The 25,143-nt window shown below is 38.9% G+C and overlaps 1 protein-coding gene across 1 annotated transcript; it reads right to left on the reverse strand.

Moving 5' to 3' along the window:
- Positions 1–6,586: 6,586 nt before the first annotated feature.
- On the reverse strand, positions 6,587–25,137 carry LOC144659135 (mitogen-activated protein kinase kinase kinase 20-like). The gene is given in 26 exon segments (XM_078519581.1): positions 6,587–6,803; positions 6,806–7,491; positions 7,957–8,239; positions 9,064–9,261; positions 9,846–9,923; positions 11,989–12,039; positions 12,120–12,182; positions 12,881–12,988; positions 13,982–14,047; positions 14,671–14,743; positions 16,209–16,272; positions 16,642–16,672; positions 16,777–16,821; positions 17,689–17,748; positions 17,989–18,067; positions 18,435–18,486; positions 19,016–19,070; positions 19,367–19,441; positions 20,497–20,583; positions 20,671–20,724; positions 21,494–21,577; positions 21,776–21,804; positions 21,894–21,959; positions 22,824–22,916; positions 23,445–23,532; positions 24,952–25,137. Coding segments are annotated over 26 exon segments (2,766 nt in total). The 5' UTR covers positions 25,096–25,137; the 3' UTR covers positions 6,587–6,749.
- Positions 25,138–25,143: the final 6 nt, after the last annotated feature.

Genomic DNA, 25,143 nt, shown 5'->3' on the forward strand with positions numbered 1-25,143 from the left:
ACATCAAATGTCTAATTAATGTTGTTTGAATAACACGTTTCTTTGACGGTAGCTACGTATATCAGTTTATTAGTATTTTGTAATATTTAGTATAATACACGACCCCACAAGCATTGTGCTTTAAACTCTATCTTGTGTAAATACAAGTTAATATGATGGTGATGATGATGGTGATGATGGAGGCCCAAGCGAAAACGGGAATCCTATCCCAACACATTGGATAATTATCATTGTTCTCGTGGGTGTGCTGTTAATTGCATCGGCTGTTCTCTTTGTCTGGTACAGACGGCGGAAGGCAAAGAGGGATGCAGGTAGGTTCTCCATCTGCTTGTTGGACGATTTAAGGCAGGAGTACTCACAGTAAAAAAAAAACATCGGGTGGTCTTCCGTAATCTTCGGTAGATTTGCACACGTTCCCATTTTTTGGAATTATTAAGGTCAGGTTTTCGAAAATTGACAGTATAATTTTCTTCGACAGGACTCGTGTCGTCCTCGGGAATTGCACTCGAGAAACGAAAATTAACCAAAAAATTCCCTCTGTCTAAACTAGTCAAAATACTTTTCTTCGTACTTCATGTCATCTTTACTATCCAATTACAAATTTCGCGAGCAGTGGACATCGAATATTCTGCTACAAGATGAGAGAAGGACGAGTTTATGGCATTGGTCTGTTTTTGTGCCAAAATTGAAATTTGATGTTAGCATTGCCTGAGCCAAGGTCGACGCGTTTCGTCAGTAATAAGACTGATAACGCTGAATCTATCCCAAATAAAGTTAAACTTAAAAAAAACGGACACCAAAGGGGACAGAAATTGTCTGTATTATTGAGATTTCCGCATTACAGAGATCACTAGTAGCGATAAAATGACTAGTTTTGGTTTCTCTGAAGCCAAGTGAACTTTCTGTAATAAAGAAGTGTCCATAAGGAGAGATTTGACTCAGATAAGCAGTCTTGTTTCTACGTACTGTTCTATTCACTTATTTTGTTTCACGTAAATTAATTTGGGTGTTTGCATTTCTCTTAATTTGCAGAAAGGCCGAGGGTGGTAGAGGAAGCAACTCACTACAGTGATATATTAGACGAGAAAATAAATAACTCCTCATTGCCTTGTGCGAAAATTACACACACCGGAGTCACGAAAGTAAATGGGAATAACACATTACCTACCCTCCCATCCATTTCATGGTACCAAAGTGTCGGCCCTTCATCTACACTCCCACCCCCTCAGCGGTCCAAAGTGTCGACCCGCCAACAATAGATCCTGCTAATCATGAGCGACGAAATAGTGGAATTTATGACGAATTGAATTTTGGGACTGTGAATGACGGCCAGGATTACGAAACGAATGTACCAGCTGAAAATCTCTCGTCCAAAGTTTGTGACAATCCTAGTGAGGGAAGGCCTGAGCAAGACTAGTATCTTTACCCTTCGAACGACACGAGTTTGCCAACTGAAAATCCCTCGTCCAATGTTGGCGTTAATCCGGCTATATTATTTTCTCCCCACTCTAAACCTCGTTGTTTTTCAACCTCTTGATAGTCTTTCATGGGCCCTTTGAAAGAGAGACAAAGTGGAAAAATAGTTAGGGAATAATATTTCTATATTTATCTTAATACCATGGTATTTATCGCATACACTTTCTATGTCGGTGCGTCTTTTCTGACGTTAGTGTTTTGTATTTTGCTTCATTAGCATACAACTGGGTAGATGGCATTCCCGTTGCCTTAGCCCTTTTCGTTTCTTTTAGCCAGCAGGGCTGTTTGAAACAAAGAAAACTTGAACGGACGTCAAAAACGCCAAGGTTCTCTCACACAGTATATAGAAACATCACGACTAGTACTGCATACATGGAGACCGAAAGTCCTAGAACATTGGACTGGAAATCCTGCGTCTCCAGAGCCCGTCGTTTCTCGTGCCAAGGCCCGGCCAGCTAAGAGAAGCGTTAAAGACGTTACGAAGGCATCATGCTGAATGCGGATTAACTCCAAACGTTTAAAGTAATAGCAAAGCGCGCGAGGTTTATAAAAAGAACGCAAATGACGATACCCCTACGAGGCTCAAATAACATCAGCATGGTCTGAGAAAAATAGAGGAAATCTGGGCGCAGGTTTTGTTTCAACAAAGTGTTCTAGGAAAATCGGCTGTTTTTGAAAATGTTTTAGAAAAATCGCCCGCCATTCCGGTTTGTTTGACTGAGTCTTCTTTGAGTCATGACGTCACTCGCGCGTATTGTTATTGTAAAACTTCAATACTAGTAGGCGAAATGTTTAGCTCTTACCGTGTATCATTGAAAAAAATATCGGCTTTCAAGAACTGCCATAATTGCTGGGTGGGTTAAAAAGAGCTAATAAGCCCATACATTCTTTTAAAATTTTACGTTTTTAAACCAGCATTACACAACTGACTATTTAATATCATTCCCTTTTAATAGATATTTTGGGGGGGTTTGGTTGGTTGGGTTGGCATTTTTTTTCCATCAGAAATATTATGCAAATGCAACAAATGTTGAAAACAAAGATTTGCGTGTATAATGCAAAAGCACAAATAAACAAGTGTATACAGCTTTCTGATGTGAAGAGAGCTTTGTTTCATCTCATCAAGAAGTACTGTGAATATAAACTATAGCGCTTATCACACTGATAAACGTGATTTACAAAATTTGAATTAAAACTTCTCGTTTTATTTTTACTGTTGTAAAATGAAGTTTATTATGGCTTAGAACTCAAACGAAAGGTGTAAATTTTGTTAGACTCTTTTTCTTTCAGTATTATTTAGCTTGCCACCTTCAGAAGTTTGAAGTTATATTTGGTTGCTGTAGGTGTCCGGACCAAGGACCTATAGTCAGGAAAATTACTTAGAAATTTTAATTCGTTACTTTGGACAGAGATTAATTCAAGCGTTCAATCAAATATTTCCTATGCATCCATTCTACCAAAAAATACCTCTTTTAGCGTGCTCATTTCGGATATACAGTAATGTAAAGAAAACCAGTTAGTTTGAATTGTGGCGCCATGTTCAAATAAACATCGCGAAAACAAACTTCACCTACCTACACGTCGACTTGAAATTCTCGACTTCACCGCCAGCAGGAAAGCCTTCGAGCGAGGTTAAGACAGCAAACAAATCAAGAAATCTTTGGAAATGTTCGGTTTTATTACAACTTTGTTTCCTCTCGGAAAAATGTACGATGAACCGAAAGTGTCCAGACCAAGGGCTGTTCGGATTTAGGGCCACATACTGTAGCCAGCGTTAACTCGCTTTTCTTTTGAATTTGGACCGGAAGTCTGAAACTCTTTTTTGCCCAAATAAAAAACGACGTGACACTGAACTAAGTACACAGAGCAGAGGTTTTTCGTGCATTTAAAGAGAACCGTTAAAATTAATATAATTTAATTCTTTGACAGATTATTTTAAAAACGACGTGTTCTCAACTGATCAAATATTCTCGATCGCAAAACCTTTCTCCACCGATTTCTCTACCTCGACGGGCGATTATTTTTGGACTGCTGTCCGCTGTTTCAGGCGTTCACTGTCAATTCTTCAAAGGAGGGTTTCATCTCGCTCGGCTAAAATGACATCTGGGCTTACTTGTTGTATTTTCTTATACGTTGTTATGCTTTATCAGGATGAAGTACGTTAGTTCGTTGCCAGCAAAGTAATTATAACAGCAACATTCCCGCTCTCCCGCTCTAATGTAAAGCTGAGTTTGTTCTTTTCAACGTTTTATTATTGAATTTATAACTTCTTGATTAGCCACAGCCATAACGAATAAGGATTTGTCACCTTGTACCCTTTATAGCGAAATACTAGTGAGTAGGACAAGCAAAGAAAATGTTTGACTGTTTGTATTTATCCACTTTTCGACTTGATAGCTTTGTGCCCGCTAAATCTGCGGGACCTACAAAAAAAGAATGCCCTGCATGCTGATGACGCAGGGGATTTGTGACTACATCAGGTTCGCCGTCGAACATTTAGGAAACCGACAGATTCGCCGTAGTGCTCTTATTTAATTCTTTCCTTCGCTGTCGCTATTTCATTAAAAGTCTTGTCGTTCGTTGCCATTTTACTTCTTCCATGTCGCTGTTTAAACGCCGTGTCGCTTGTCGGAATTTACCCTAACAGGGTCTTCAATGGCGTCAAGAAAGTGTTGTATGCAGTTTTGATGATAAACATTCGTTTTTTTACTACATAAACACTGAATCCAACGGGAGCTGCCTGTGTTTGAATCAACATTGCAGCTCGCACAAATTCGTTTCAAATTATGTACTTATAATTACTCCCTGGGGAAGGGGGGTATTTTATACAGGCGGCTCCACCACAGGGAGCCCTCACATGCGTTTAGAATATGAATAAAAGATTAACCTTGCTTTATCGCGCGTGTTTTATGGCGGCCATTTTGAATTTTTAATGCGCGCGCGGTCTGCTAGTGCGAGGTCTGCCCCTGGAACTGATATTACGGAAATCGCTCGGAGCCTGCTCGGAGCTCTAAGAATCCTTTTTATCCTCGGTGAGCGATCGGATCCTCCGAGAATTTACGAATTTTGCCGCCCGTCCCAGACTTCCGTAATATCGGTTCCAGACCTCGCAATAGCAGACCGCGCGTGCATTAAAAATTCAAAATGGCCGCCATAAAACACGCGCGATAAAGGTAGGTTAATCTTTTATTCATATTCTAAACGGATGTGAGGGCTCCCTGTGCTCCACCCCATGCGCGGTATAAACCCTTAACCTTTCAGAAACCATTTTTGACAGGAACGGTAACCCATTTATATACCTTACAGAAAGGGGTACTGCATCTCTTTTCTAGATTTTCAAGGCCCTTAAATAGCCCCTTTAATTAAAATACTTAGATGAATTGACCCTTCGGTTGGTCTGTTCGAGATATCATGAAAGGAACATTTAGAATCATAAAAAGGCCCTTTTAAATACCTAAATGACAGTTTCCCTATCCTTTTGTAGCTTACTAACTTGTGAAATAGCTAACCTTTCGCAGCCTGGAAAAGGTACCGTAATGATTCGATTTAGCGCCCGGTGCGCTTATTCATTTTTTGCACCTCAAGGGAGGGCACTTAATCGAGATAGGGCGCTTATTCGGGACAGGGCGCTTAATCGAGACAGGGCGCTTATTCGGGACAGGGCGCTAATTTAATTTTTCGAGAAATAACCAAATGTTTAAAACAAAACTTTAATAAATATTAAGATAACTAACAATAACAGAAACTGTAACAGCAGCAAATTGTTGCAAGTTCAGCTACCTTTAAAAGAATTGTTCATTTTAGCAGGAATTATATACATGTACGGTATGGTAAATGTTCATGCGTTTATCTACTTAAGTAGATGACTTCACTAGGGGCAGTTATCCACAATAGGGGGCGTTTATTAGAATAGGGGCACTTATAAGAATGAGGGCGCTTGTTAGAATGTGGGCGCTTATTGGAATAGGGGCGCTTATTGACAAAAACAAATTCGAAGGGGGCGCTTATTCGGAAGGGGGCGCTTATTGAAAGGAGGGCTCTTAATCGAATCATTACGGTAACCCTTCTCTGACTGGGTTATTTAAGTTCGAAATACTAAAAACGCTCGAAATCTGTGTTAAAAAACTCGGAAATTTTTTTTCCCTCTTCTACACTTTGCTACTTCTTGGTAATAATTTCCCGTTTTGTTGAAAAGGAAAAAAGAAAAGCCAAAACATTATAATAATAAAAACGGAAAGTCGAATTAAGAGGATCAGGTAGGAAAGGGCTGAATGGAATTTCTTCGTCTACTTCTAAGGTTTCAGTGAGAATGACCGTGTACCGTATTTCACCAAACCAACTGCCTTGAGATCCTTTACTAGCCTGCGAACCTAGACGCATTTCTGGCTGTCACTTGTCTAGCGACAGCCGGAAATACGGTCTGGGTTCGCAGGCTTGTCCTTTACTTGTGTGCATCACGTGGTACATTTGTCTGAACCACCTAAGACAATTTTGAAAGATGGTGAAAAAAAGGTATCACGGTCTAAAGAACGTTGTTGTAATTCTGCAAAACCTTCCGGCAAAAGCGCACCCTGAAAATAAAACAACTCAGACAGCACGCTCTGTTTCAAAATTTATTATTGTTCCTATCAATAAAATTTTCAAAAATACTTATTATTCATTTTTCTTTGCTTGATCGATATTTCACAAAATAATTACGTTGGACGACCGAATAAATCCGGATGGATACCCAATAAAGAAGGCATGAGATGCGCTCGATAGCAATAGATCGCAAGCAAATGTAAGGAAACTGTAAAGTGAAAGCGTGAGATGTGTGGAAATCAAAGCTTTGCTCCGTCTTTTCTTCTTTTTTTTTACAATTATTTTAAGTAAAGGAACTGACCAATAATAGTCTTGGATCCCAATAGTTTGACAATCGAGACCAAAATAAAATTGAGACAAGAACGTTTGGTCTGGGATCATATCATGTTATTCAGGAGGAAATTAACAATATAAACCAATCAAGCTCCGCTTCTCTGCGAATCATTTTTTGGCCAGGGGCCCGTTTCCCAGAAGGTCCCTAAAAGTTTTCACACCCGGAAAACAATAGGAAGATCCCAAACCCTTATGATTACAGAGCTGTTTTATTCACGTATTTTTGTATGAATTGTAAATCCTTCACACAAAATTTCGGCCCTATAAACTTTGTTTTTGAGAGATAGATATTTAAAGGTGAATTTGCAGCCCCGAAAAGTTTCCGGGATTTCGAGAAACGGGATCCATTGCCGTTATGACTACCCCCTTCCTCCTCTTCCACGTCCCCTGGGGCCACCACTACCCCGACCCCGGTCCCCCGGCCCCGATCGCTACGGCCCCGATCGCTACGGCCCCGATCGCCCCGGCCCCGGTCTCCCCGGCCCCGGTTATCACGATCGTGGTACCCCCTTCTTCCACCCCTTCCTTCTCCGAATCGTTTATCGCGTGACTGATCAAGCGTTCTGTGATCACTTATTCGTGAATCTGTGCTTTCAGTTCTCTGTGGAGGATTCTTTCTGTGGGAAACAGTGCACCATTCTTCAGTGCTAGTGCTGCCACTACTTTGCGTACTTCCGCCGTCGCCTCCGCTGGACGCCAAATCGTCACTAACATTCCTTTCACCGTTTGCTCCTTCGTCATTCCTCGCGCGCGATTTCCCTCGCTGTGTGCGGTTTCTCGAAGAATCACTGCCTTTTCTCGAGGGAGGCCGCACTGCTCCTTCGCTAGCGGTTGCACGTTGTCTCCCTGCTTCATTGTCCTGAAAATGCGGACTTCTTGCCGCATATTTTGAATCGCTGACACTGCGTTGAAAGTTGTTTTCCAATTGACGCCCACCTCTCGCAACTCTGCCTCTGCCTCCCCTCCCTCTTGATCGCTGTTGCTGCTGATACGATCTTGACTCTTTTCCAGTACGCTGAGCGGATTCGAAGGGTAAGGAGGACGAGCGAGGCTTGGGACTGCTGTCTGAGATCCAGCTTGCATCCCAATTAGATGGATAAGCTGCAATTTATTAAACAAATGACTTAGGGCAGTTTTCAAAAAAAAAAACACCCAGAATATGACAGAGAGCAACTAGGAACGCTCACGAACGAAAAGGACTGTTAAAAATTCGAAATAAATAACGGCCAAGTTAGCTTTTCATCTACTAAATTGCTGAGCATGCGTAGTAGTGTTGTGTGTCAGATTTGCGACACATTTGACGCGAGCAAAATCCGACTTTACCAGATGTTCTCTCCGAGGGTTGAGGAGATCTGGGTACGAGATTAATTTAGATCCATGGATGTAGTTTTTTGCTAACATTAAGATTCATAGCGAGTATTTGGCAAAACTTGATAAAATAAACTTACTTGGCCGTGACTGACCCCTTTAACTTGTAGTCGATTTACATATCAAAAAGCTACTGGAAGATCAATTTTCTAAGTTTGCGCTATTTTGATAAAACAACTGCTGCAGTAGTACAGTTACCTTTGAATGACTGAGAACTAGCCGAGGCACTCCAAGGAGAGCAGCTTGTAGGAGTTCGCGAAGAGCTGCTTGTAGGCGTCCGTACCGTGGAGACGGCAGCAGAAGGGACCACTCTTGAAGGGCTCTCCTGAGGTCTTTTGGTGGGACTAGGAGGGCCACTAAAGGCCACTTTCTGGGCCCAGGTCACTGGAAATGCACCAGTGAAATGCTCCTGTTTGCTGCGAACCGCGTTCAATAGCGGCTGAGGGGGATTGGAAAAGGAGGAACGTCTGGAACCTGAGGCCTGGGAACAAGACACGAAATGAGCAGAAAATTACACCCGCTTTCAGTGTTACACGCATAGCGGCTTTCTGTCGATATCCATCTTTCGACGTGCTAAACAAACAACACGGATCGAAATCTGCCAATCACAGCCCATTAGCATGACCTTCTGGGCTCATTTGCATAAAACCAACAACGGTATGCATCGGTTTTGATTGGCTCATTTCAAACAGCATGTCGAAAGATGATGTAGAAAGATGGATGTAGAAAGATAGCTATGCACGTAACACTGAAAGCGCTTGTAAGTTGCACTGACGGAATGTTAGTCTGAAAAGCAGCTGTGCCGCAGCTTGGTTTATTAATAGAGACTTTCAGATCGGAGTACAAAGATCGATTACGCGTACGACTTTCGTTCCAGTTATGTTCCCGGAGCCCTCATTCCTCCTTGTTGCTGACCAGTTAAAAAGGAGACTTGGTACGAGATTGGGGTAAAACGCGATAATCGAAAGGATAAACACAAGTTTTGAAGAGTCGAACTCGTACTCCGGTCTGAATGTTGCTTAATTATAATGACTAGTCAAAGACCATGGTCTTCGACCGGAATATTGCTACGTGCCTAGATATCTCCCTTCACGGCACAGAGCTGATTGGACGGTACTGAATCGGGGACTCCGGATTCTACGAAGGTTTATCGGCCAATCGCCAACAGCATGGACTAGTTACTTAACAAGACCCTCAGTTCCCAAAATTCGCTGGCTCAGCTAATTCTTGCCCAAGGGCGCTGTTTGTCAAAGTAAATGTTGACCTTAAAGGGTTCGGTAGCGTCAGGGAGCGTGGGACACTTACTTTAAGCACACTAGGGGAGCCGGGAGGGGTGGAGGATTGTGGAGAAGGTGTTTCCAGGCGGTTGTTCATTCTGCCAGATGGAGTGGACCCCGCGGACTGCTTTAATGTTAACTGGACAGTTTTTGTAATCGTTGATCCTGCTTCCTGTAGGAGAACTGTGTGAAGATGTTTGGTACTTCTAGGCTTCTTGACATCACCCTGGGAAAAGAAATAACAAATGCATCAACCCTTTGATAACCGCTAAGGATAATGGCTTTTCTTCGATAAATTTGTCAAACCAATATCCATGTATCATAAACCATTTCAAGTGAAATTTCCTTTTTACTTTTTTAAAAAAGTCGTTTTAACTCCCTTTTATGACACGTTTTATACACGAGGCTCTCGCTCGAATGTGGAAAGTAACCTAATCCCGCGTGTGACAGCACACTGTTTGTTAGAGACAACAGCTAACTGTTTGTTCGCAATTAACATTTATAATATCATCATGATTATATTCACGATTGCTTGCTAAATTCACTTTTTTGACAAATTTTTCTTGTTCTACTTTGGGAATTGGTCTACACTTATCTTACAGAAAGAAAGTTATTGTTAAATTCAAAACAAGAGAAAAATGCTACGTCACAATGCTCATTTACGAGAAAAATGACGATTTACCTCTCTTGCAAGCTCCAGCCATAAAGAAAAAGCCGCCATAATTACGTATGAAATTATGCGCAGTTAGGATGCGCGATGCAATACTAAGGAATGACCTTAAACAGGCCTGAGTGCCAAACGGCCCGTACCTCGTAATTCACGGTGCACTCGACAACAGGGGCGTCTCCTGCAGTACTTATCTTCCAGCGGTCCATCACATAAGGAGGCTACGAGGAAACGGGAGTACATGAGTGGGCGTCTCTTAAAATATACAGTTATGAAAATTGGAAAGTAAAAAAAAAAGCACTAAAATCTGCTAAGAAAGCAATAACATACAACAGACCGGACCAGACCGGACCAACACTCAGGGTCTTAAAATAACTGAGGAGAATATGCTGCCTTTGCAATAGACCATTTGCATTATGACGTAAATGCGCAAAGACTTCTGGTAGTTGTAGTTAGGTTCGCGGGAAATTTTGAATCGTCATCAAGCCCGCTTGGCCAAGAAAATCGTGATGGAGATAAAGAAAATTACCCTCACCGAAGAAGACGTGCCTGTGGCTTCATTTAAAAGGCAAAAAGCAAGCTCTCAGTATAAAACCAAGTCCGTTTAAATGAAAAAAGTTATGCAAGATATCGTTTTTTTTTTTTTGCTTGGTTGCGTTTTGTAGTGAAGTTTCGACGAGTGTTTCAAATTCCTCCAGTGCACGTGGAGTCTCAGTCGCGCGGTTATTTATTTAAGTTCCTAAAACTTTTGCTTGCAAGGTAATATGTATATATTTTTTATTTTCAAATAATTTACGAAAGCGCAATATTTTACCCTTTCTAAACATGGGAGAGTACAGTACATGATGTCTACACTCGTTAAAATCTTTGAGGCTCATCGTTCGAGTCTCACAAGTAATCGCTCATCAACAAAATTATGTAAATAAAATTATATTTGCTCACATGGCCCTCGCTCGTATTGAAACCACAACTCCTAATCGACGAGTTGACATTTCCAGTACAAAAAACAAGAAAGCTTCTTTGTTAATGAAGAAAATTGCAATTACAGTTCTAATTTGACAAAAAAAGAAATACAATTTTAAGATAGATAAACAAATAATCTGTATTCACCTGTACAGTGAAGTTTTGATTGATCAGCTTGGAAATCCTCTATCATTGACCCTTCATGATTCATCGATGAAGCTCGATTGAACGAGGAAAATTATTTGACTCGTTTCTCTGTCTCACTGTAAAAATAAATTAAACTGACCGTCCCGCCGAACAATCATGATATACGGTAAATTTTCTAAGCTTTTCAGTCAAGAATTTAATTCACCTGCGATCGATGGAAGCGATCGTTTGTTGAACGTCTGAAAAAAAGATGATGAACAAAGTCAATGGCTTGCCTTGCTTTCTCTTGATTCCACACAAATTTAGTCATATCTTAGACTCGTCCTTTCAAGCAATCTGTTTCCAGTGCGCAATTTTTTGAAGCTGTGATTTTAGGCTAAAATTATTTTCGAAGAGAAGTTGTCGGCCGCGATGAATGAAATTCTACCAAGTCAACTCCGCCACACAACGTACATATTAAACTTACTTGAACACGGAACAACATTTGTCAGTCAATTTTCATTCCAAAGCTATCATCCTTTTTTCTATATTTTTGACAGGTAACTGAAATATGAATGTATAAGCAAATTTCGAAACGACAAGAGCGTAAACTTCGCAGCTCAACTTCAAATAAATGTCATAGATGTCCACCTTCCCGCTTAGCTGCCCTTAGCCAATCACAAGCCAGGAATGGTGTTTTCCCGCGAACCTAACTACAACTACCAGAAGTCTTTGCGCTTTTACGTCATAATGCAAATGGTCTATTACATCTGCAAATGGTTAGATATTCTAGTCTTTTCTGATAAGGACGATAAACCGTAGGCCCCGTCTCCTGCATCTTCAGTGTTATGGTCAGCAGGGGACGTAAAAGAACCCACACACTTATCGTAAAGAGTAGGGCATGGAGTTCCCGGTGTTGTGGTCTGGTCTTTGCCCGTTGTACTGTGCTTACTGTGAAATGCTCGGAGATATTAGCTATATAAGCTACTCTTCAAATCCGAGGGTAAACAAAGTGGTGTTGAAAAAATTGCTGTACCAAACCTAGCTCTTTTCAACAGACGAGCAGTGTTTCAAAGACATGTAGTCTATCAGTAACTTCGGAGTTTGTAGCAGAAGGAAATGAAACAACACCGTTTCCCAACACAATAAACCCGCATTTATGATTTTCACAAGCAAAAAGTCTTTTTACAGATGTACCTGATTAAGTGTATGGAGGTCATTCGTCGACTTGATCAAGAAGGTAACATTCTAGAGACAAAAAAAAACATTCATTTACAGTAGTTTCCAACCGGACAGTTTCAAACAAACAAAATCAGTTCATGGCTTACCTTCACTAGAAGCAGGGCCGTTTCGTCACCATCGATTTCCAGGAACATTTTCCACTTGTGCTCCTGTTGAACGAAAAAAGAAATCAACACAAGGGATACACTAATACTCTTTATAAATTCTGACGCTGACTTATTTGAGCGTAAACAACGCTCATAATGTACTTAAGACGTTTCGACCGAGAATCTTCGGTCTTCTTCGGTTGTTATCATGGCATAAAAAATCCCCGGCTTTTTAACGGTTTCACATTTGTACGCGCGCGCGAGTGACTAATACAAATACACGCGAACGCTGCGCGAGACTATGAACATTATGTATGTGACTTATATACATGTACATCAGGGATGTCTATGTGTTTATTTCCCGCATTCTGGTCCCTCTGTGAATGCCACGCTTCTAGGAAAAGCCTCTTGTGGTAATCGCTTGACTTGTCCACCACCGCTGCATGATTGAAATCCATATCATGGCCAAACGTGTTCGCGTGTTGCGCGATCTTAGAGTTTTTGTCGCAAACACGGACTGCTCTTTGATGTTCTTTTATTCGAGTAGCTAACGCTCTGTCCGTTTGTCCATAATAGGTGAAATTGCAGTCAAGGCAGTTAACTCTGTAAACTACACATCTAGACTGGAATGCTGTGAGTTTGTCCTTCGGTCTGGGGAAGCGTGTGCGTAAAGTGTTAAGTGGTTTAACAAGGGATACACATTAACGCAAACTACATTAATCTCGCAAGAATCGTCTGGACGTTAAGCATTGTTTCTTTACCTGTGTTGATTGTCCCATTCTACAATGATTGCCGAACAACAGGATAAGAGTCAACTGTTGTTGTTGCTGTTGACTGTTTGGACTGCCATTTGTCAAAGCACAGCCATCCTGAAACCAAATAATGGAACAAATGTAGGCTAAAATTGTTATCTAAAGGCCTGGCTAAATGGAGACGCAAGTGGACGCAAGTTGAAAACTTACGTCTACTTGCGTCTCCGTTAAGCCAGGACTTGCGATGACTTGCCTTTACTTTAGTCGAGATCAAACTTGCGACTACTTGCGTTACCGTTTGGCCAGGCTAAAGGCTAATTGTGTAAATACATTAAAAACCCGCATTTATAAGAACCCAGTGTTTAAGAACTTGTTAGGCTAACATTTCCCATTTAGATCATCTTTACACAAGAAACTGTTGTAGCCTAAATTTGAAACAAGTTCTTATTTTTTAAAACTGCTGGAGCGATCTGTGGTCATAGCTTAAAATATGAAAATGGTTTAAACAGATCTAAAAATATAAAAAGGATACTCTAAATTTTCGATCACCTTCTGTGGTCTTCTTCAGAGAATGATGGATTTTGCAAGGTTCGCAGAATTCTAATAAGTTGCACTGACGTTATTGTTCGTTGCCCCCCTGGGGAGCAACTAGCGATGCGTAAACCCTTGGGAAGGGCGCTCTTTCGTTTATATTGTTTTTGTCGAGGAAAGAATGTAAAGACTCCGGAAATAATAATACTTAAGAATTAAGCTTTGTTTTCTTCAGTGATTTTTAATAGGTAACAAGGGCATACACTTTTAAAAGTAATAACTACGATAACTTAGAATAGGGTTTGTATTTGTGTTTGATTGTAGTCATTAAGACTTATATGCATATTTGATATAAACAAAAGACCACACCAATATTAAAAGTACCGTATTTAAAAAATTAAGAACCCGCTCAAAAAGCTCAATTAAGTAAACACCAATTCTAAATCAACCTTTATAGGCCAACTTGGAAAAATGCAGGTTCTGACTTATATGGGGTTTTTTGCTGTATAGAACATGCATTTAGCCTGCGATAATCCGCTCTAACAGTGACAACATCTACAATGTATAATGGTACTGTACCGTAGTTTGTAGCGGAGGAAAATGCATCATTGATTCACTTTCAGACCTCAAGTGTACAATTTGCTCCTGTGAAGGCAAACCCATTTTATTAAGACGTCTAGTTCACACTATTTATTGGGGGATGGAAAGCAAAGAATTAACTCTAAAATAAAGAATGCTGGAAACAACGATGGAATTCGAACCCACGACGATCACCGTTGCTCTATCGACTGAGGTGCGAGGCCAGACGCGAGCAGATCGTGGGTAATTAACCTGGTAATTCGGGAAAGGTATAAATGAGGTTACAATAATATTATTGCGAATGCAAGGTCTATCTTCCTCAGTTATGAGCTGAACGTGTTCTTTTTTTTTGCGGTAAAACCTCACTTACATAGTGAACAAAAATGATTTAATTTCTCAGCATACCAGATTCACATGCCTTCATAAAAATAGACCTAACAACGCATTTGTGAGCTAAAATGAAATCATTTAAGCTGACAAAAGCAAGATCAGGTCTATTCATTCATTCCATTTAATTGAAAACCAGGTGACGTATCACAAAACACCTAAAAATAATGTGCCCAAGGCTACAAGTACTCGTTTCACGAATTATTTCTGATTAGATATTGCAAAACATACATAGTTGTAACATATAACAGGAAGTTAAAATGTCATTGACATTTAAGGGTCGGTCGATTTTCAGGTTTTACCATTAATTCAATTCTGTGTCCCAACGATTCTATGCCCAGAGCTTTCAAATTCTCCTCTGTCAGCAGAATAAGCCTGTGTAGTTAAAATAATAAAGTAAATACAAAGCTTAATCCAAAAATTCTTACATTAAAATAAGTCGAATGTTTTCTTTACAACTGCATGCGACAGTTAACACCAGATTTCGAGTTCTAAATCAAGGCTCCATTTGAAAATTTTCAAGTAGACCCTTAAACCCGAGAAGGAACACAGTGAAATTTCGGCAATGTACATGACCCTTGTGAACGCCTGAGCATTGTAATCCAGCAGTGATTTGTTCTCGACTTGAATTCAAATTTTCCTAAAAAGAACTGCACAGAAGGTATGAAAACATTGTAAGGAAAAATTTTATTACCTAAAACTTGAACTAAAATATTCAGCACTGCAAATGTAATTCAAGTCATTAGGCAGACTAAAAGTGATAATTCAACACGCCCGAATTGCAAATCAGTTCTTGCAGTTGTGTTCCATGTTGATTTGAACGACCGTTTTTATCACTTGGGCATGCATTCGCAAATCCAGTTTCAGAAAGTTAAATAAAATTAATAACGGAAGCTTCTGCCTATCACAACTAACAAACCTTTCTCGTTTATGTAAGTCTGCCTTTTAACATATCCATGCACTACCAATGTATCTGATTTGTAATAAAAACAAACATGCCTTAACGTAATGTAACGTAACGTAATACCAAGACATAAGATTTTGCAATACCGGCTGCATTATGTTAAACAATTTTCAAAGTAGCTCCTTTCCTGACTGACCGACTGACTAAATAAATGATCATATGACTGGCTGCCTATACTGACTGACTGACTGACTGACTGACTGTCTCTCTCTCTCTCTTTACCGACCGACTGACCTTTTGACCTTTTGACCAACTAAGTGACTCACTAACCAAATGACCGACAAACTGAATGACTACTGATTGACTTACCAAGCAAGAGACAGACTGATCAACTAACTGGCTGACCGACCAACCGATTAACTCACTGACTGGCTAACCAACTGACTGACTGATTGACCGTCGGACAGACTGAATGACCGACTATGACCGACTGACCAACTGACTGACTGACTGATGAATTGACTCACTGACCAACTTTACTGACTTAGCTGACTGACTGACCAACTTTACTGACTTAGCTGAACTGACCAACTTTACTGACTTAGCTGACTGACTGACCAACTTTACTGACTTAGCTGACTGACTGACTGACCAACTTTACTGACTTAGCTGACTGACTGACCAACTTTACTGACTTAGCTGACTGACTGACCAACTTTACTGACTTAGCTGACTGACTGACTGACCAACTTTACTGACTTAGCTGACTGACTGACTGACCAACTTTACTGACTTAGCTGACTGACTGACTGACCAACTTTACTGACTTAGCTGACTGACTGACCAACTTTACTGACTTAGCAACTGACCAAATACATAAGAGCTTTTGTGGCATGGTAGGCTTGTTCTGTTGACCCAGGAATGTGACAAACCCACCTTCGACCAGTGATATGATTATCCTGGAACAGTGGAACATACATCATCAGGTTTTTGTGGCCACCTGCATAGAATACGATTAGGCATCAGTAACAAAAAAAAGTCTGGTGCATTGTTGAAACTGACCAATCCATTTCAACGCACCAGACGTGAAACATCATTGACTGACAGCAACGTTTCGCTGTACTCTGAAGATGCGTATCATGCAGGTTGTTGAAAAGTCAGCCACCAACACTCTTTGTATACAAAGTAACTGAAAATTTAAACTTTAATAATTGACACTACCGAAAGAGTATGTTAAAAAGACTATACTTGTTCATGATATGTCACAACAAACAGGCGAATAAAATTGACACATACGTCATTTTCCAAAAACTAATAACAAATGGCTACATGGACAAACTTGTTAAATGAAAAAAAACGTGTCACTCACTATTCTGTGCAACTTGTTGCAGCCACAAACACTGAAATAAAATAAATGGACAACATGTTGTAGTAAAACATTAAAAGTTATGTCACAGCAGAAGTCTTGACAAAAGCACTCAGTTATATTTTAAATAAATTTTACCACATCATCCTCAGTCCAAGCATTTACATCATGTTTATCTGGAACCTAAAACGAAATAGCAATTTAAAAATTTTGTAACAGTACCAGTCGTGGGTATTGCAGCATTACACGGATGTTTCACATGTGTTAAGACGCAATATTGCACGCAATTTACGTGCGCGCTACATAACTGTCAAAAAACGTTACGCAAAAGCGTGAAAAATATACCGTAATGCAATTTCTTTGAAAGTGGGTGTAAAAACTACACGCCGAGTCTGGATTGAAGCTGGATTGAAAGTGCTGGGGACAATGCTGGCAAGAAACACAGAGCGATCCATGCTCGTAACATCAATTTTCTTTCTTAAATCCAGCGAGCAGGATTTGCTCCCTTTAAAGTGGTCATGCCTTAGAACCAGCCTGGACTTAAATGTAGCAATTTGGAGATCTCCTCTCTTGAGAATCGTTTTTATATGTTTATATTATATTTTAATTTAAACAGTGTCCCCGATTAGTAAGCTTAAGGCTAGCTAGAAGACCAGACACTTAAATTAAAGTTCTTATTATTATTATTATTATTTTTATATATCATGGTAGTTCATAAGTGTTGACGTTTGTTTCTGGCACAAGATGTCAGTTCCCAACACTTGTTAGACATTGATTGATCAAATAAAAAAATAATGGGACCATGAGAAAGTGTCAAAAGTCATCAGAAGGACCATTTTCAAGTAATAGAAAACATGAATCAACCAAAAGTTTGTCAGGCATCATTGTAATTCTTAAAACTCAGATGCGTGTAGTTCAAAATGTATGAGAACGAATCTAATTAATATTTAATTACTCTTGGGTTCAAAAATTAAATGGTTAGTTTATATCAGAATAAAGAAAACCTACTTACACTCAAACAGCACTTAAAATTATAATTAAACACTGTACCTTGGAAACAGACTGTAGCTCACTTATTTCTTTTTCTCTTTCAAGAATACGTATTTCTCTCTAGAAAAAAAAAAGAAATAAAGTCTTTTTTCTTTTTTTCGTTATGCAAATTCTGATTGCAGTGAGTAGTACATGTAAGTCAACAGCAGCAGTAATCATCAAAATACAGTACAGGATATAATGGCTTTAAAACAGCTTTGAAAAGTAAAGTACAAAAATAATCTGAACTTTGAATAATTAAAAAGACAGAGAGTGAGGACTGATAAATATTAAACACGCTAATCAGCTCATACAGTGTACCTCACGCAATTCCTTCTCCTTGACCGTCAGATCCTTTTCCAGTATCTTAAGTCTGCTTAATGTAGCTTCAATTTCATTACTGAAAGAAAAGCACCAAAACAATCTTTCAAATGCTTGAATTAAAAATTTTTTGACTTTTTTTTGCAAATAATACATTGTAGACTGCATCAATATTACTTCCATTAATTGACTACAAAGTGAAGTACAGCATAATACTGCTAGTGGTTTGTTTAACTGCAACACTTTAGTTTGTTGCCGGATTGAGCTTTGCTTTACATTGTGATCATCTGCAACAAATTGGGCAGTCATTTGTAGCCGGCATTCGGTGCATAATTTTATATAGCCAGCTGCTTGCAGCCTGCTCCTCTATCGCACCCCGTACTCTTTACCCTCGATGACTATCCTACTAAACGGCAAGTTCAGTCCCAGTCTGAATTTCACATTACCTCCATTCCTTTTTCTGTTCGATGAAAGAGTCAGTTTCCTGCTGTAAAGATGCTAAAAAAAGAGAAAGCACAGTGCATGTAAACATATGTTTGTATTGGTTTACGCCCAGGGCCCAGTTGTCCAAAGGGTCGGATAATGCTGTCCACTGGATAACCATTATCAATTGGATATAAGACAGTGTTGAGAAAACAAACTATGTACACTGCTAATTGTGGACACTAAATAAATAAACAAATAATTTATTGCAAATCAAACATAAACTTGTTAAAAACCCCAACTGGCAGGAGGCTAACCAGTTGGTTATTTACAAAGCGTGGAGGAGTTGAATTCGGGACAACCGAAGACAATTCCATTTAATGGCAGGGAGGTGGATTTGAACTCAGAGCCTCCGGATTGCAAGTTCAGCGCCCTACCACCAGGCCACGCCACCTCCTTAAAATGACAATCTGGGTAAGGGTAACCCTGAAAAGGATCTGTTGTTGCTGTCTGCCAAACTGAAAGGCCTGCTCTAGCTTAAGCTTAACTAAGATTTTACACATACTAATGCAAATTCATTTAAAACAATCTACAGGGCACCTACCATCTCCATTCATTGATTTCAGTAATGTCAGTATCTCCATAAAATTTGGACGCTCCTGTCAAAGGAAGAAAGAAAATACAAATTACGAGAATCATGCAATGGCTCTGATGACCCATCTAGCTTTCCTGATCGCTGGGACAGATTGGAACCAACTTAACCTTAAAAACATGTAACTACACGTAAATGACTGTATTTTAGCAGGTTAACAGAACATAAATTATGGTTGTAATATACAAGCAATGCAATTCTCTTGTTTGTTAGACCAGTTTGTTTGTTTCTGCTTTGCTTTGCAATTGCTTTGCTATATTTTATTGTCTGTTTTAGCTACAGAGTAAACTTATTTATATTTACCTTTGGATCTGTTAGCCAGCACTTTTCCATGAGCTTTGCAAACCTTTCTGGGCAACTGCTTGGAATGGTTAACCTCTGAAAGAAAGCCACAAACATTGCGGTCACAAGTACAACTCATCCGATAAATTGAACCACAAATCACATTTTATCATTTTATGCTTCCATAGAGTACGTTTTTTTAATAAGCCTGAGAAGCTACTGCAAAACCTATTACCACCCCTCCCCCAAAAAAATAATTGTGGTTACATGGCTTATAAAATTACAGTAAGACTGTCTATTATTTGTTTGCTGTTTACTGTTAAGAACTTTCTGATCAATCTGGTCCTACAGTAATGCCTTAAACAACAGCATATCATACATTATGATGTCCATGATCATCATGGTGTTGCATGGGATATTTCACAATTAGTATTCCACAAGCGCTCGTTGGATATGAGATGGTAGATAGCCGATGAGGCGCATAGTGCCGAGTTAGCTATAACTATCTCATGTCCAACAAGCATGAGTGGAATAATTGTTTTATTGAAAACACCCTTAGAATTGCAATATTTGAGCTCCCCAGCTGTTTTTGTTGACGTGTATCAGCTACCATTTTTGTGGTCAATGGTATTATAAGCTTAATAATAATATATACATGTACCATTGTCTGTCATCCAATCAAAACTCAGGAATTGCAACATACCATAATTTCAATTTTTTTAATAATACATGTACTCGATAGGTGAACCACAAGATCTAGTGAAACAACTTTAGCTGTTAGCCTAATAGATCTTCTTTTTAGAGACAAAGGGAAGAGGAAAGAGACAAGCAAGGGTATACACAATGGACTTTGAAAAAATGTCTGAGAACAACAGGAGTTTTCTGCTTAATTTTTTTTTTTTTTTTTTTTTTTTAGTTTAAGTTCTAATATGAAAGTTCTAGCCAGGGCACAAAATGCCAGTAAATCAATTTCCAGCATTTCCCTGGTAGGAAAAAATACCCCCAGACCCCACTCTGGAAGTGACAGGCTAAAAATGTCTTAATTTAAAAAGTCTCTGGCTACTTTAAAAGTTAACAAAAAAACCCTGTATCCTGCTTAATTTTCTCGTATAAATAGCCCAATTGTGGACAGTACGGTATGTATAACTTACCTCTCCCTCGACCACAACCAACCATGCCACCTGAACACCAAGAAGTCCTTTGAATGGTACCTCTTGAGTAAGCATCTCCCACAAGACCTGAAATATCCAACAAGAAGTTTACACCTTTAATTTCGAGTATTTTAACATTTAACATTTTAACATTTAAAATATTTTTCAGCTCACCACAGCATACGAGAATGTGTCACAGGCCTCAGATATGGGCATGCTTTGGATAACCTACAGAGCAAAAAGTGGAATATAAGATAAAGACAAACAACCCACAGTCATGCACAGCTAGTAGGCTATGAGCAAAACAGATTCATTTAATTACTGGAGATCAAAACAACAACTGTGGTCTTAACTTCCAAAAACTAAAATTATTGAATAATAAAAATCACTCTGTCTAAAAATATGTTACATGTACATGTACATGTATGTAAAAAGAAGAATATATACATGTAGCACTTAAAAAGGTCAGCTAAAATTAGTGAGAAAATGACATGGAGGAGATTGAAAAGGGTTGAAGTTACCAGGATGTTTGAATTATTGACAGTTTGAGTTACCACGATTCAACTGTACTATATACATGTATTTAATTATTTAACTCTTTTGCATGTAAAGTCAACTCTCTCAAAAGGAGACACCACTATATTATATTAGGGACACCTCGCATGAGCAGACATGATTACCACAAAGTACTGGTTCTAGTTGAGTTACACTTGTTTGCCTAAGCTAATAGACCTTAAAAGTGTCCACCTTAAAAAAGTTCCAAATTTTATTACTAACAGTGTAGTTCTCCCTTGTCTGCTCAGTCTCATATATTTTCCTTCTCATCATGACGATAATATAAATTAATATATGTCCAACACCATAGGTCTGCGGTGCATGTAGAGAGATAGATTAAATTTCTTTTCACCTGCCCATTTGGTAGTGTAATTATGTACGAACAACGAGACTTAAGATATTGATTATAGTCATTCAGTGAACCCTTTGGAAAGATAATCACCTCAGGTGCCATCCAGGGATATGTTCCCACCAGAGACATTTTGGTCGTGTTGGCAAGGAATCTAGAGGTACCAAAGTCACAAATCTACCAATTGAAAACAAACAAGTCATTTACAACTGGGAATTACCAAAAACAAAAAACAACAACAAAAAACAAAAACAAAAACAAAACCACTGCATTCCTAACAGCGAGGTCAAATGTACAAAAACATAGACAATGATATTATTAGAAATATTTGAATTGTGACTAACATTAACATTGTATTATTTTAATGTCACTTACTTTGACTGTCAAATTAGAACAAATCACCACTGCAAAATGAAAACAAAAACAGTCAGTTTAAAGAACAAATGTATGTTTATCTTAATGTTTCATTCCTTAAAGAACAAAAATTGTTTACCATTTTTTGACTTCAGATCTCTGTGAATGACTTTAACAGGAGCTTCATTGTGCAGATAGTTGATCCCTTAAATAAAAACAAGGTCAATGTTACAATGAAGTAAGCAAAGAAGATCATCACAGTTATTAGTGCAACTTATGCAGTTGCAAAAAGAGAGCCTGAAAAATCAGGCTTGCCATGATTTGAATCCTGACCTCTGCAATACCGGTGCAGCACTTTGACCAATTGAGCTAACAAGGCAACTGGGAGCTGATCACTAAGTTGGTTCATAATATACCCGGGAAAGATGAATATGAAATATTTAATGAACATATGAATTTCATATACCGGTATTTGAACTGCGGACTGAAGAAATATGTAAAGAAGATCATTGCAGTTATAATAACACAACTTACACAGTTGCAAAAGCCTGGATAAAGTCTGACCCGAGATTCGAATCCCTGCAAGCCTGTTTTTTTTAGGTTTTCTTTTGCAACTGTGCAAGTTGTGATAATACATGTAACTGCGATGATCTTCTTTACTTATTTCTTTAGTCCACAGTTAAAATAACTATGAATTTCATATTTTCTTTGTTACAACGAACTGTTACAAAATAACATAATATATTATAACTTTATAAGGGGTTTGTAAGGGGTAAGGTGAGGGGTTGGTTGGGGTTATACATGTATGTAACCGGGAGAGCTCATATCGAGAGGGGCTTATAAGCGGGAAAAACAAAAACAAAAGGGTTTGGAAATTAACTGACAACTCTTATAGTCCCACATGCATGTATACTCTGTGGAAACCTGCCTCTGATCATTTGATATCTATAGTGAAAATACAAAGTGCTACTAACACTAACTGTACATCGATGCTAACTGATAGATCACATCTTTCAGAGGGTTGGTACATTACCGTCACTTATGGCCACACAGACTATTATTTGCTTACCAAGTGCAATCTCTGTGGACCATCTAAGAATCTGGTCAAAATTGAGCCTATTATTTGTAAGATAATCATAGAGACATCCCTGGGCAGCATATTCTGAAATTATGAAATAAAGATATTTATTTATTTCAATAAATTTTATTATTACTGTATACATGTATATTTTTAATTACACACTATTTTATTTTGAAAATATCTTCACTGGTCCAGGAACAAGCAACAAAATTCTATTTATTGGTTGTTTTTTCAGTAACAGGGTACATACACTGTACCACTTGTGTGTGTATTACATGTACAAAGAGACATGCACATTACACACAATCATGTTGTGTTCATTGTACTGTGTTTCGCTTGTGTAACACGCAAATGCATGTAGAGAATTACAAAGGATGTGAACAGTACTACATGTAGTACGGTACATGTATGTACACTCATGTCTATGTAATACTATTCCTGCTACATGATGTATAAGGGACAGGGAGCTGCACTTGACAGTCAGGCCTGTAGTACTCCCCCGTCCTCTCCCCCTCCCCCCCCCCCTCTCTAAGACTCCTCTCTTAGATCAGGTTCATCACAGTCACTCAGTATAGCATTCATGTATGCAACATGTATTATTCTACTAACCTGTAACAAGGCAGAAGTTTGGCTGTGAGTTCACTGCTCCAAAAAACTTGATGATATGCTTGTGGCTGAGCATGCTCAAAATGCTGGCCTACAACATGTATCATGAAAAAAATGTTAGTTTATGGAAAAACTTTGTTAGTGAATTTCTGTAATGTTCAATAATGAATGGCCAGGTATTTTTCTGAGTCAGCTTTGATTTTTCAAGCCTGTTGGTACCAGATATTGAAAACTGATGGTCTGCTAAATATTTTTTATTACTTATTAATACTAATATATTAAATCTTATGCCATAGGATCTACTAAGGCCTTTTCCAATGTTGATCTTTAAGGTGTATTGTTTTAGGACTTTTCTGACTATTCTCATTCTGACCTATGAATAACAGAATACACGGAATATCAAATTCCAAAAGAATGCATATTCTGAACATGGAATACTGGTGGCGGAGGTGACCTGAGAATTATTGTATCTGCGCACGCGCGAGTTGCGCAGAATGGGGCAGCCGAACGCATATGACATCCCGCCGAAACTATCCCAAAAGAACGCATATTCTGTCTATTCCGAGTAAACCGTATTTCATTCATTCTGCTATCCTGAGCAGAATGAACGGAATATTCCATTCATTCCGACAATAGAATACATGTAGGTCCCAAAAGAATGCCATCACCATCTGTTCCGAGTATTCCCATTCTGGAATAGTCCCAAAAGAATGGGCCCTTAGTTAATGCATTACCAGGCAGACTGAGATAAAGGTGATAAGGTTTCATCATAATTATACACTGTACAATGTGAATGCACTCGAGCCCAATGGATGAGTCATTTTTATATAAATCGTAATACAATTTATTTTCCTGAACTTGCCCAATGGAATACAATATATCAAATAGAAAAATTTAGTGGCAAATAACAGAAATCGCACAGAAGACTGCAAAAATTATCACGAAGAAGGCGTCTACAGGCCAGTCTTAACTTAGTAACTCTTATATAAAGTTTTCACTTGCAAGTCCTTTATTAGGCTTTTAAACTCTGTTTTGATATTACAATATTGGCCAAGTCAAGAGGTTTGATCTTCGCAGATTACTCACCAATGTCATGGAGACATATAAACTGAGATTTTGTATTTCTAAACCACAAACAGCTGATTAAATTTAATTAAGGCTCTGTTAGCTTCTGAAAGTGCAGGATGCACAACGTTGCTCAGTTTATAATGTAGCTGGATCGTGTGATGATTTTACTTCAGTAAGTCAATTCATAAAATGGTTTGTTCTGGCTTGTAAACAAAATTGAATGAAACACAATTCCGACACGTTTTCTGAAGAATTCTAGAACACAAGTTTAGGGTCGAAGAATCAAAGTTTTGTCGGGTTTCAAAACAAAGATCAAATACAGCAACAATGGATTTACTGCCGTATTTACACTTTTCCCAATTAAGACTTTCCTGTTTCACATCTTAGCACATTTGGGACATATCGCGTTTCATTATACGACAAGAAAATCTTGTGAACTTGCCTCTTTCCCCAAGCTCAAGATCTTCTTCACCGCGACTTCTTTGTCTTGGGATTTCCATCTTGCCCTGTACACAGAACCAAACGCTCCTCCTCCGCACTTCTCGAAAAACTCAAGATCGTCGAAGTCAATTGTGACATAGGCCATCGTTTTTTTCTAATTCTACATTTTGGGGCTAAAAAAATTATCCGCAAT

Source organism: Oculina patagonica, chromosome 7 (genome assembly GCF_052425735.1).
Source record: "Oculina patagonica isolate OP01 chromosome 7, crgOcupat, whole genome shotgun sequence".
In the NCBI taxonomy this organism is placed as follows: domain Eukaryota; kingdom Metazoa; phylum Cnidaria; class Anthozoa; order Scleractinia; family Oculinidae; genus Oculina; species Oculina patagonica.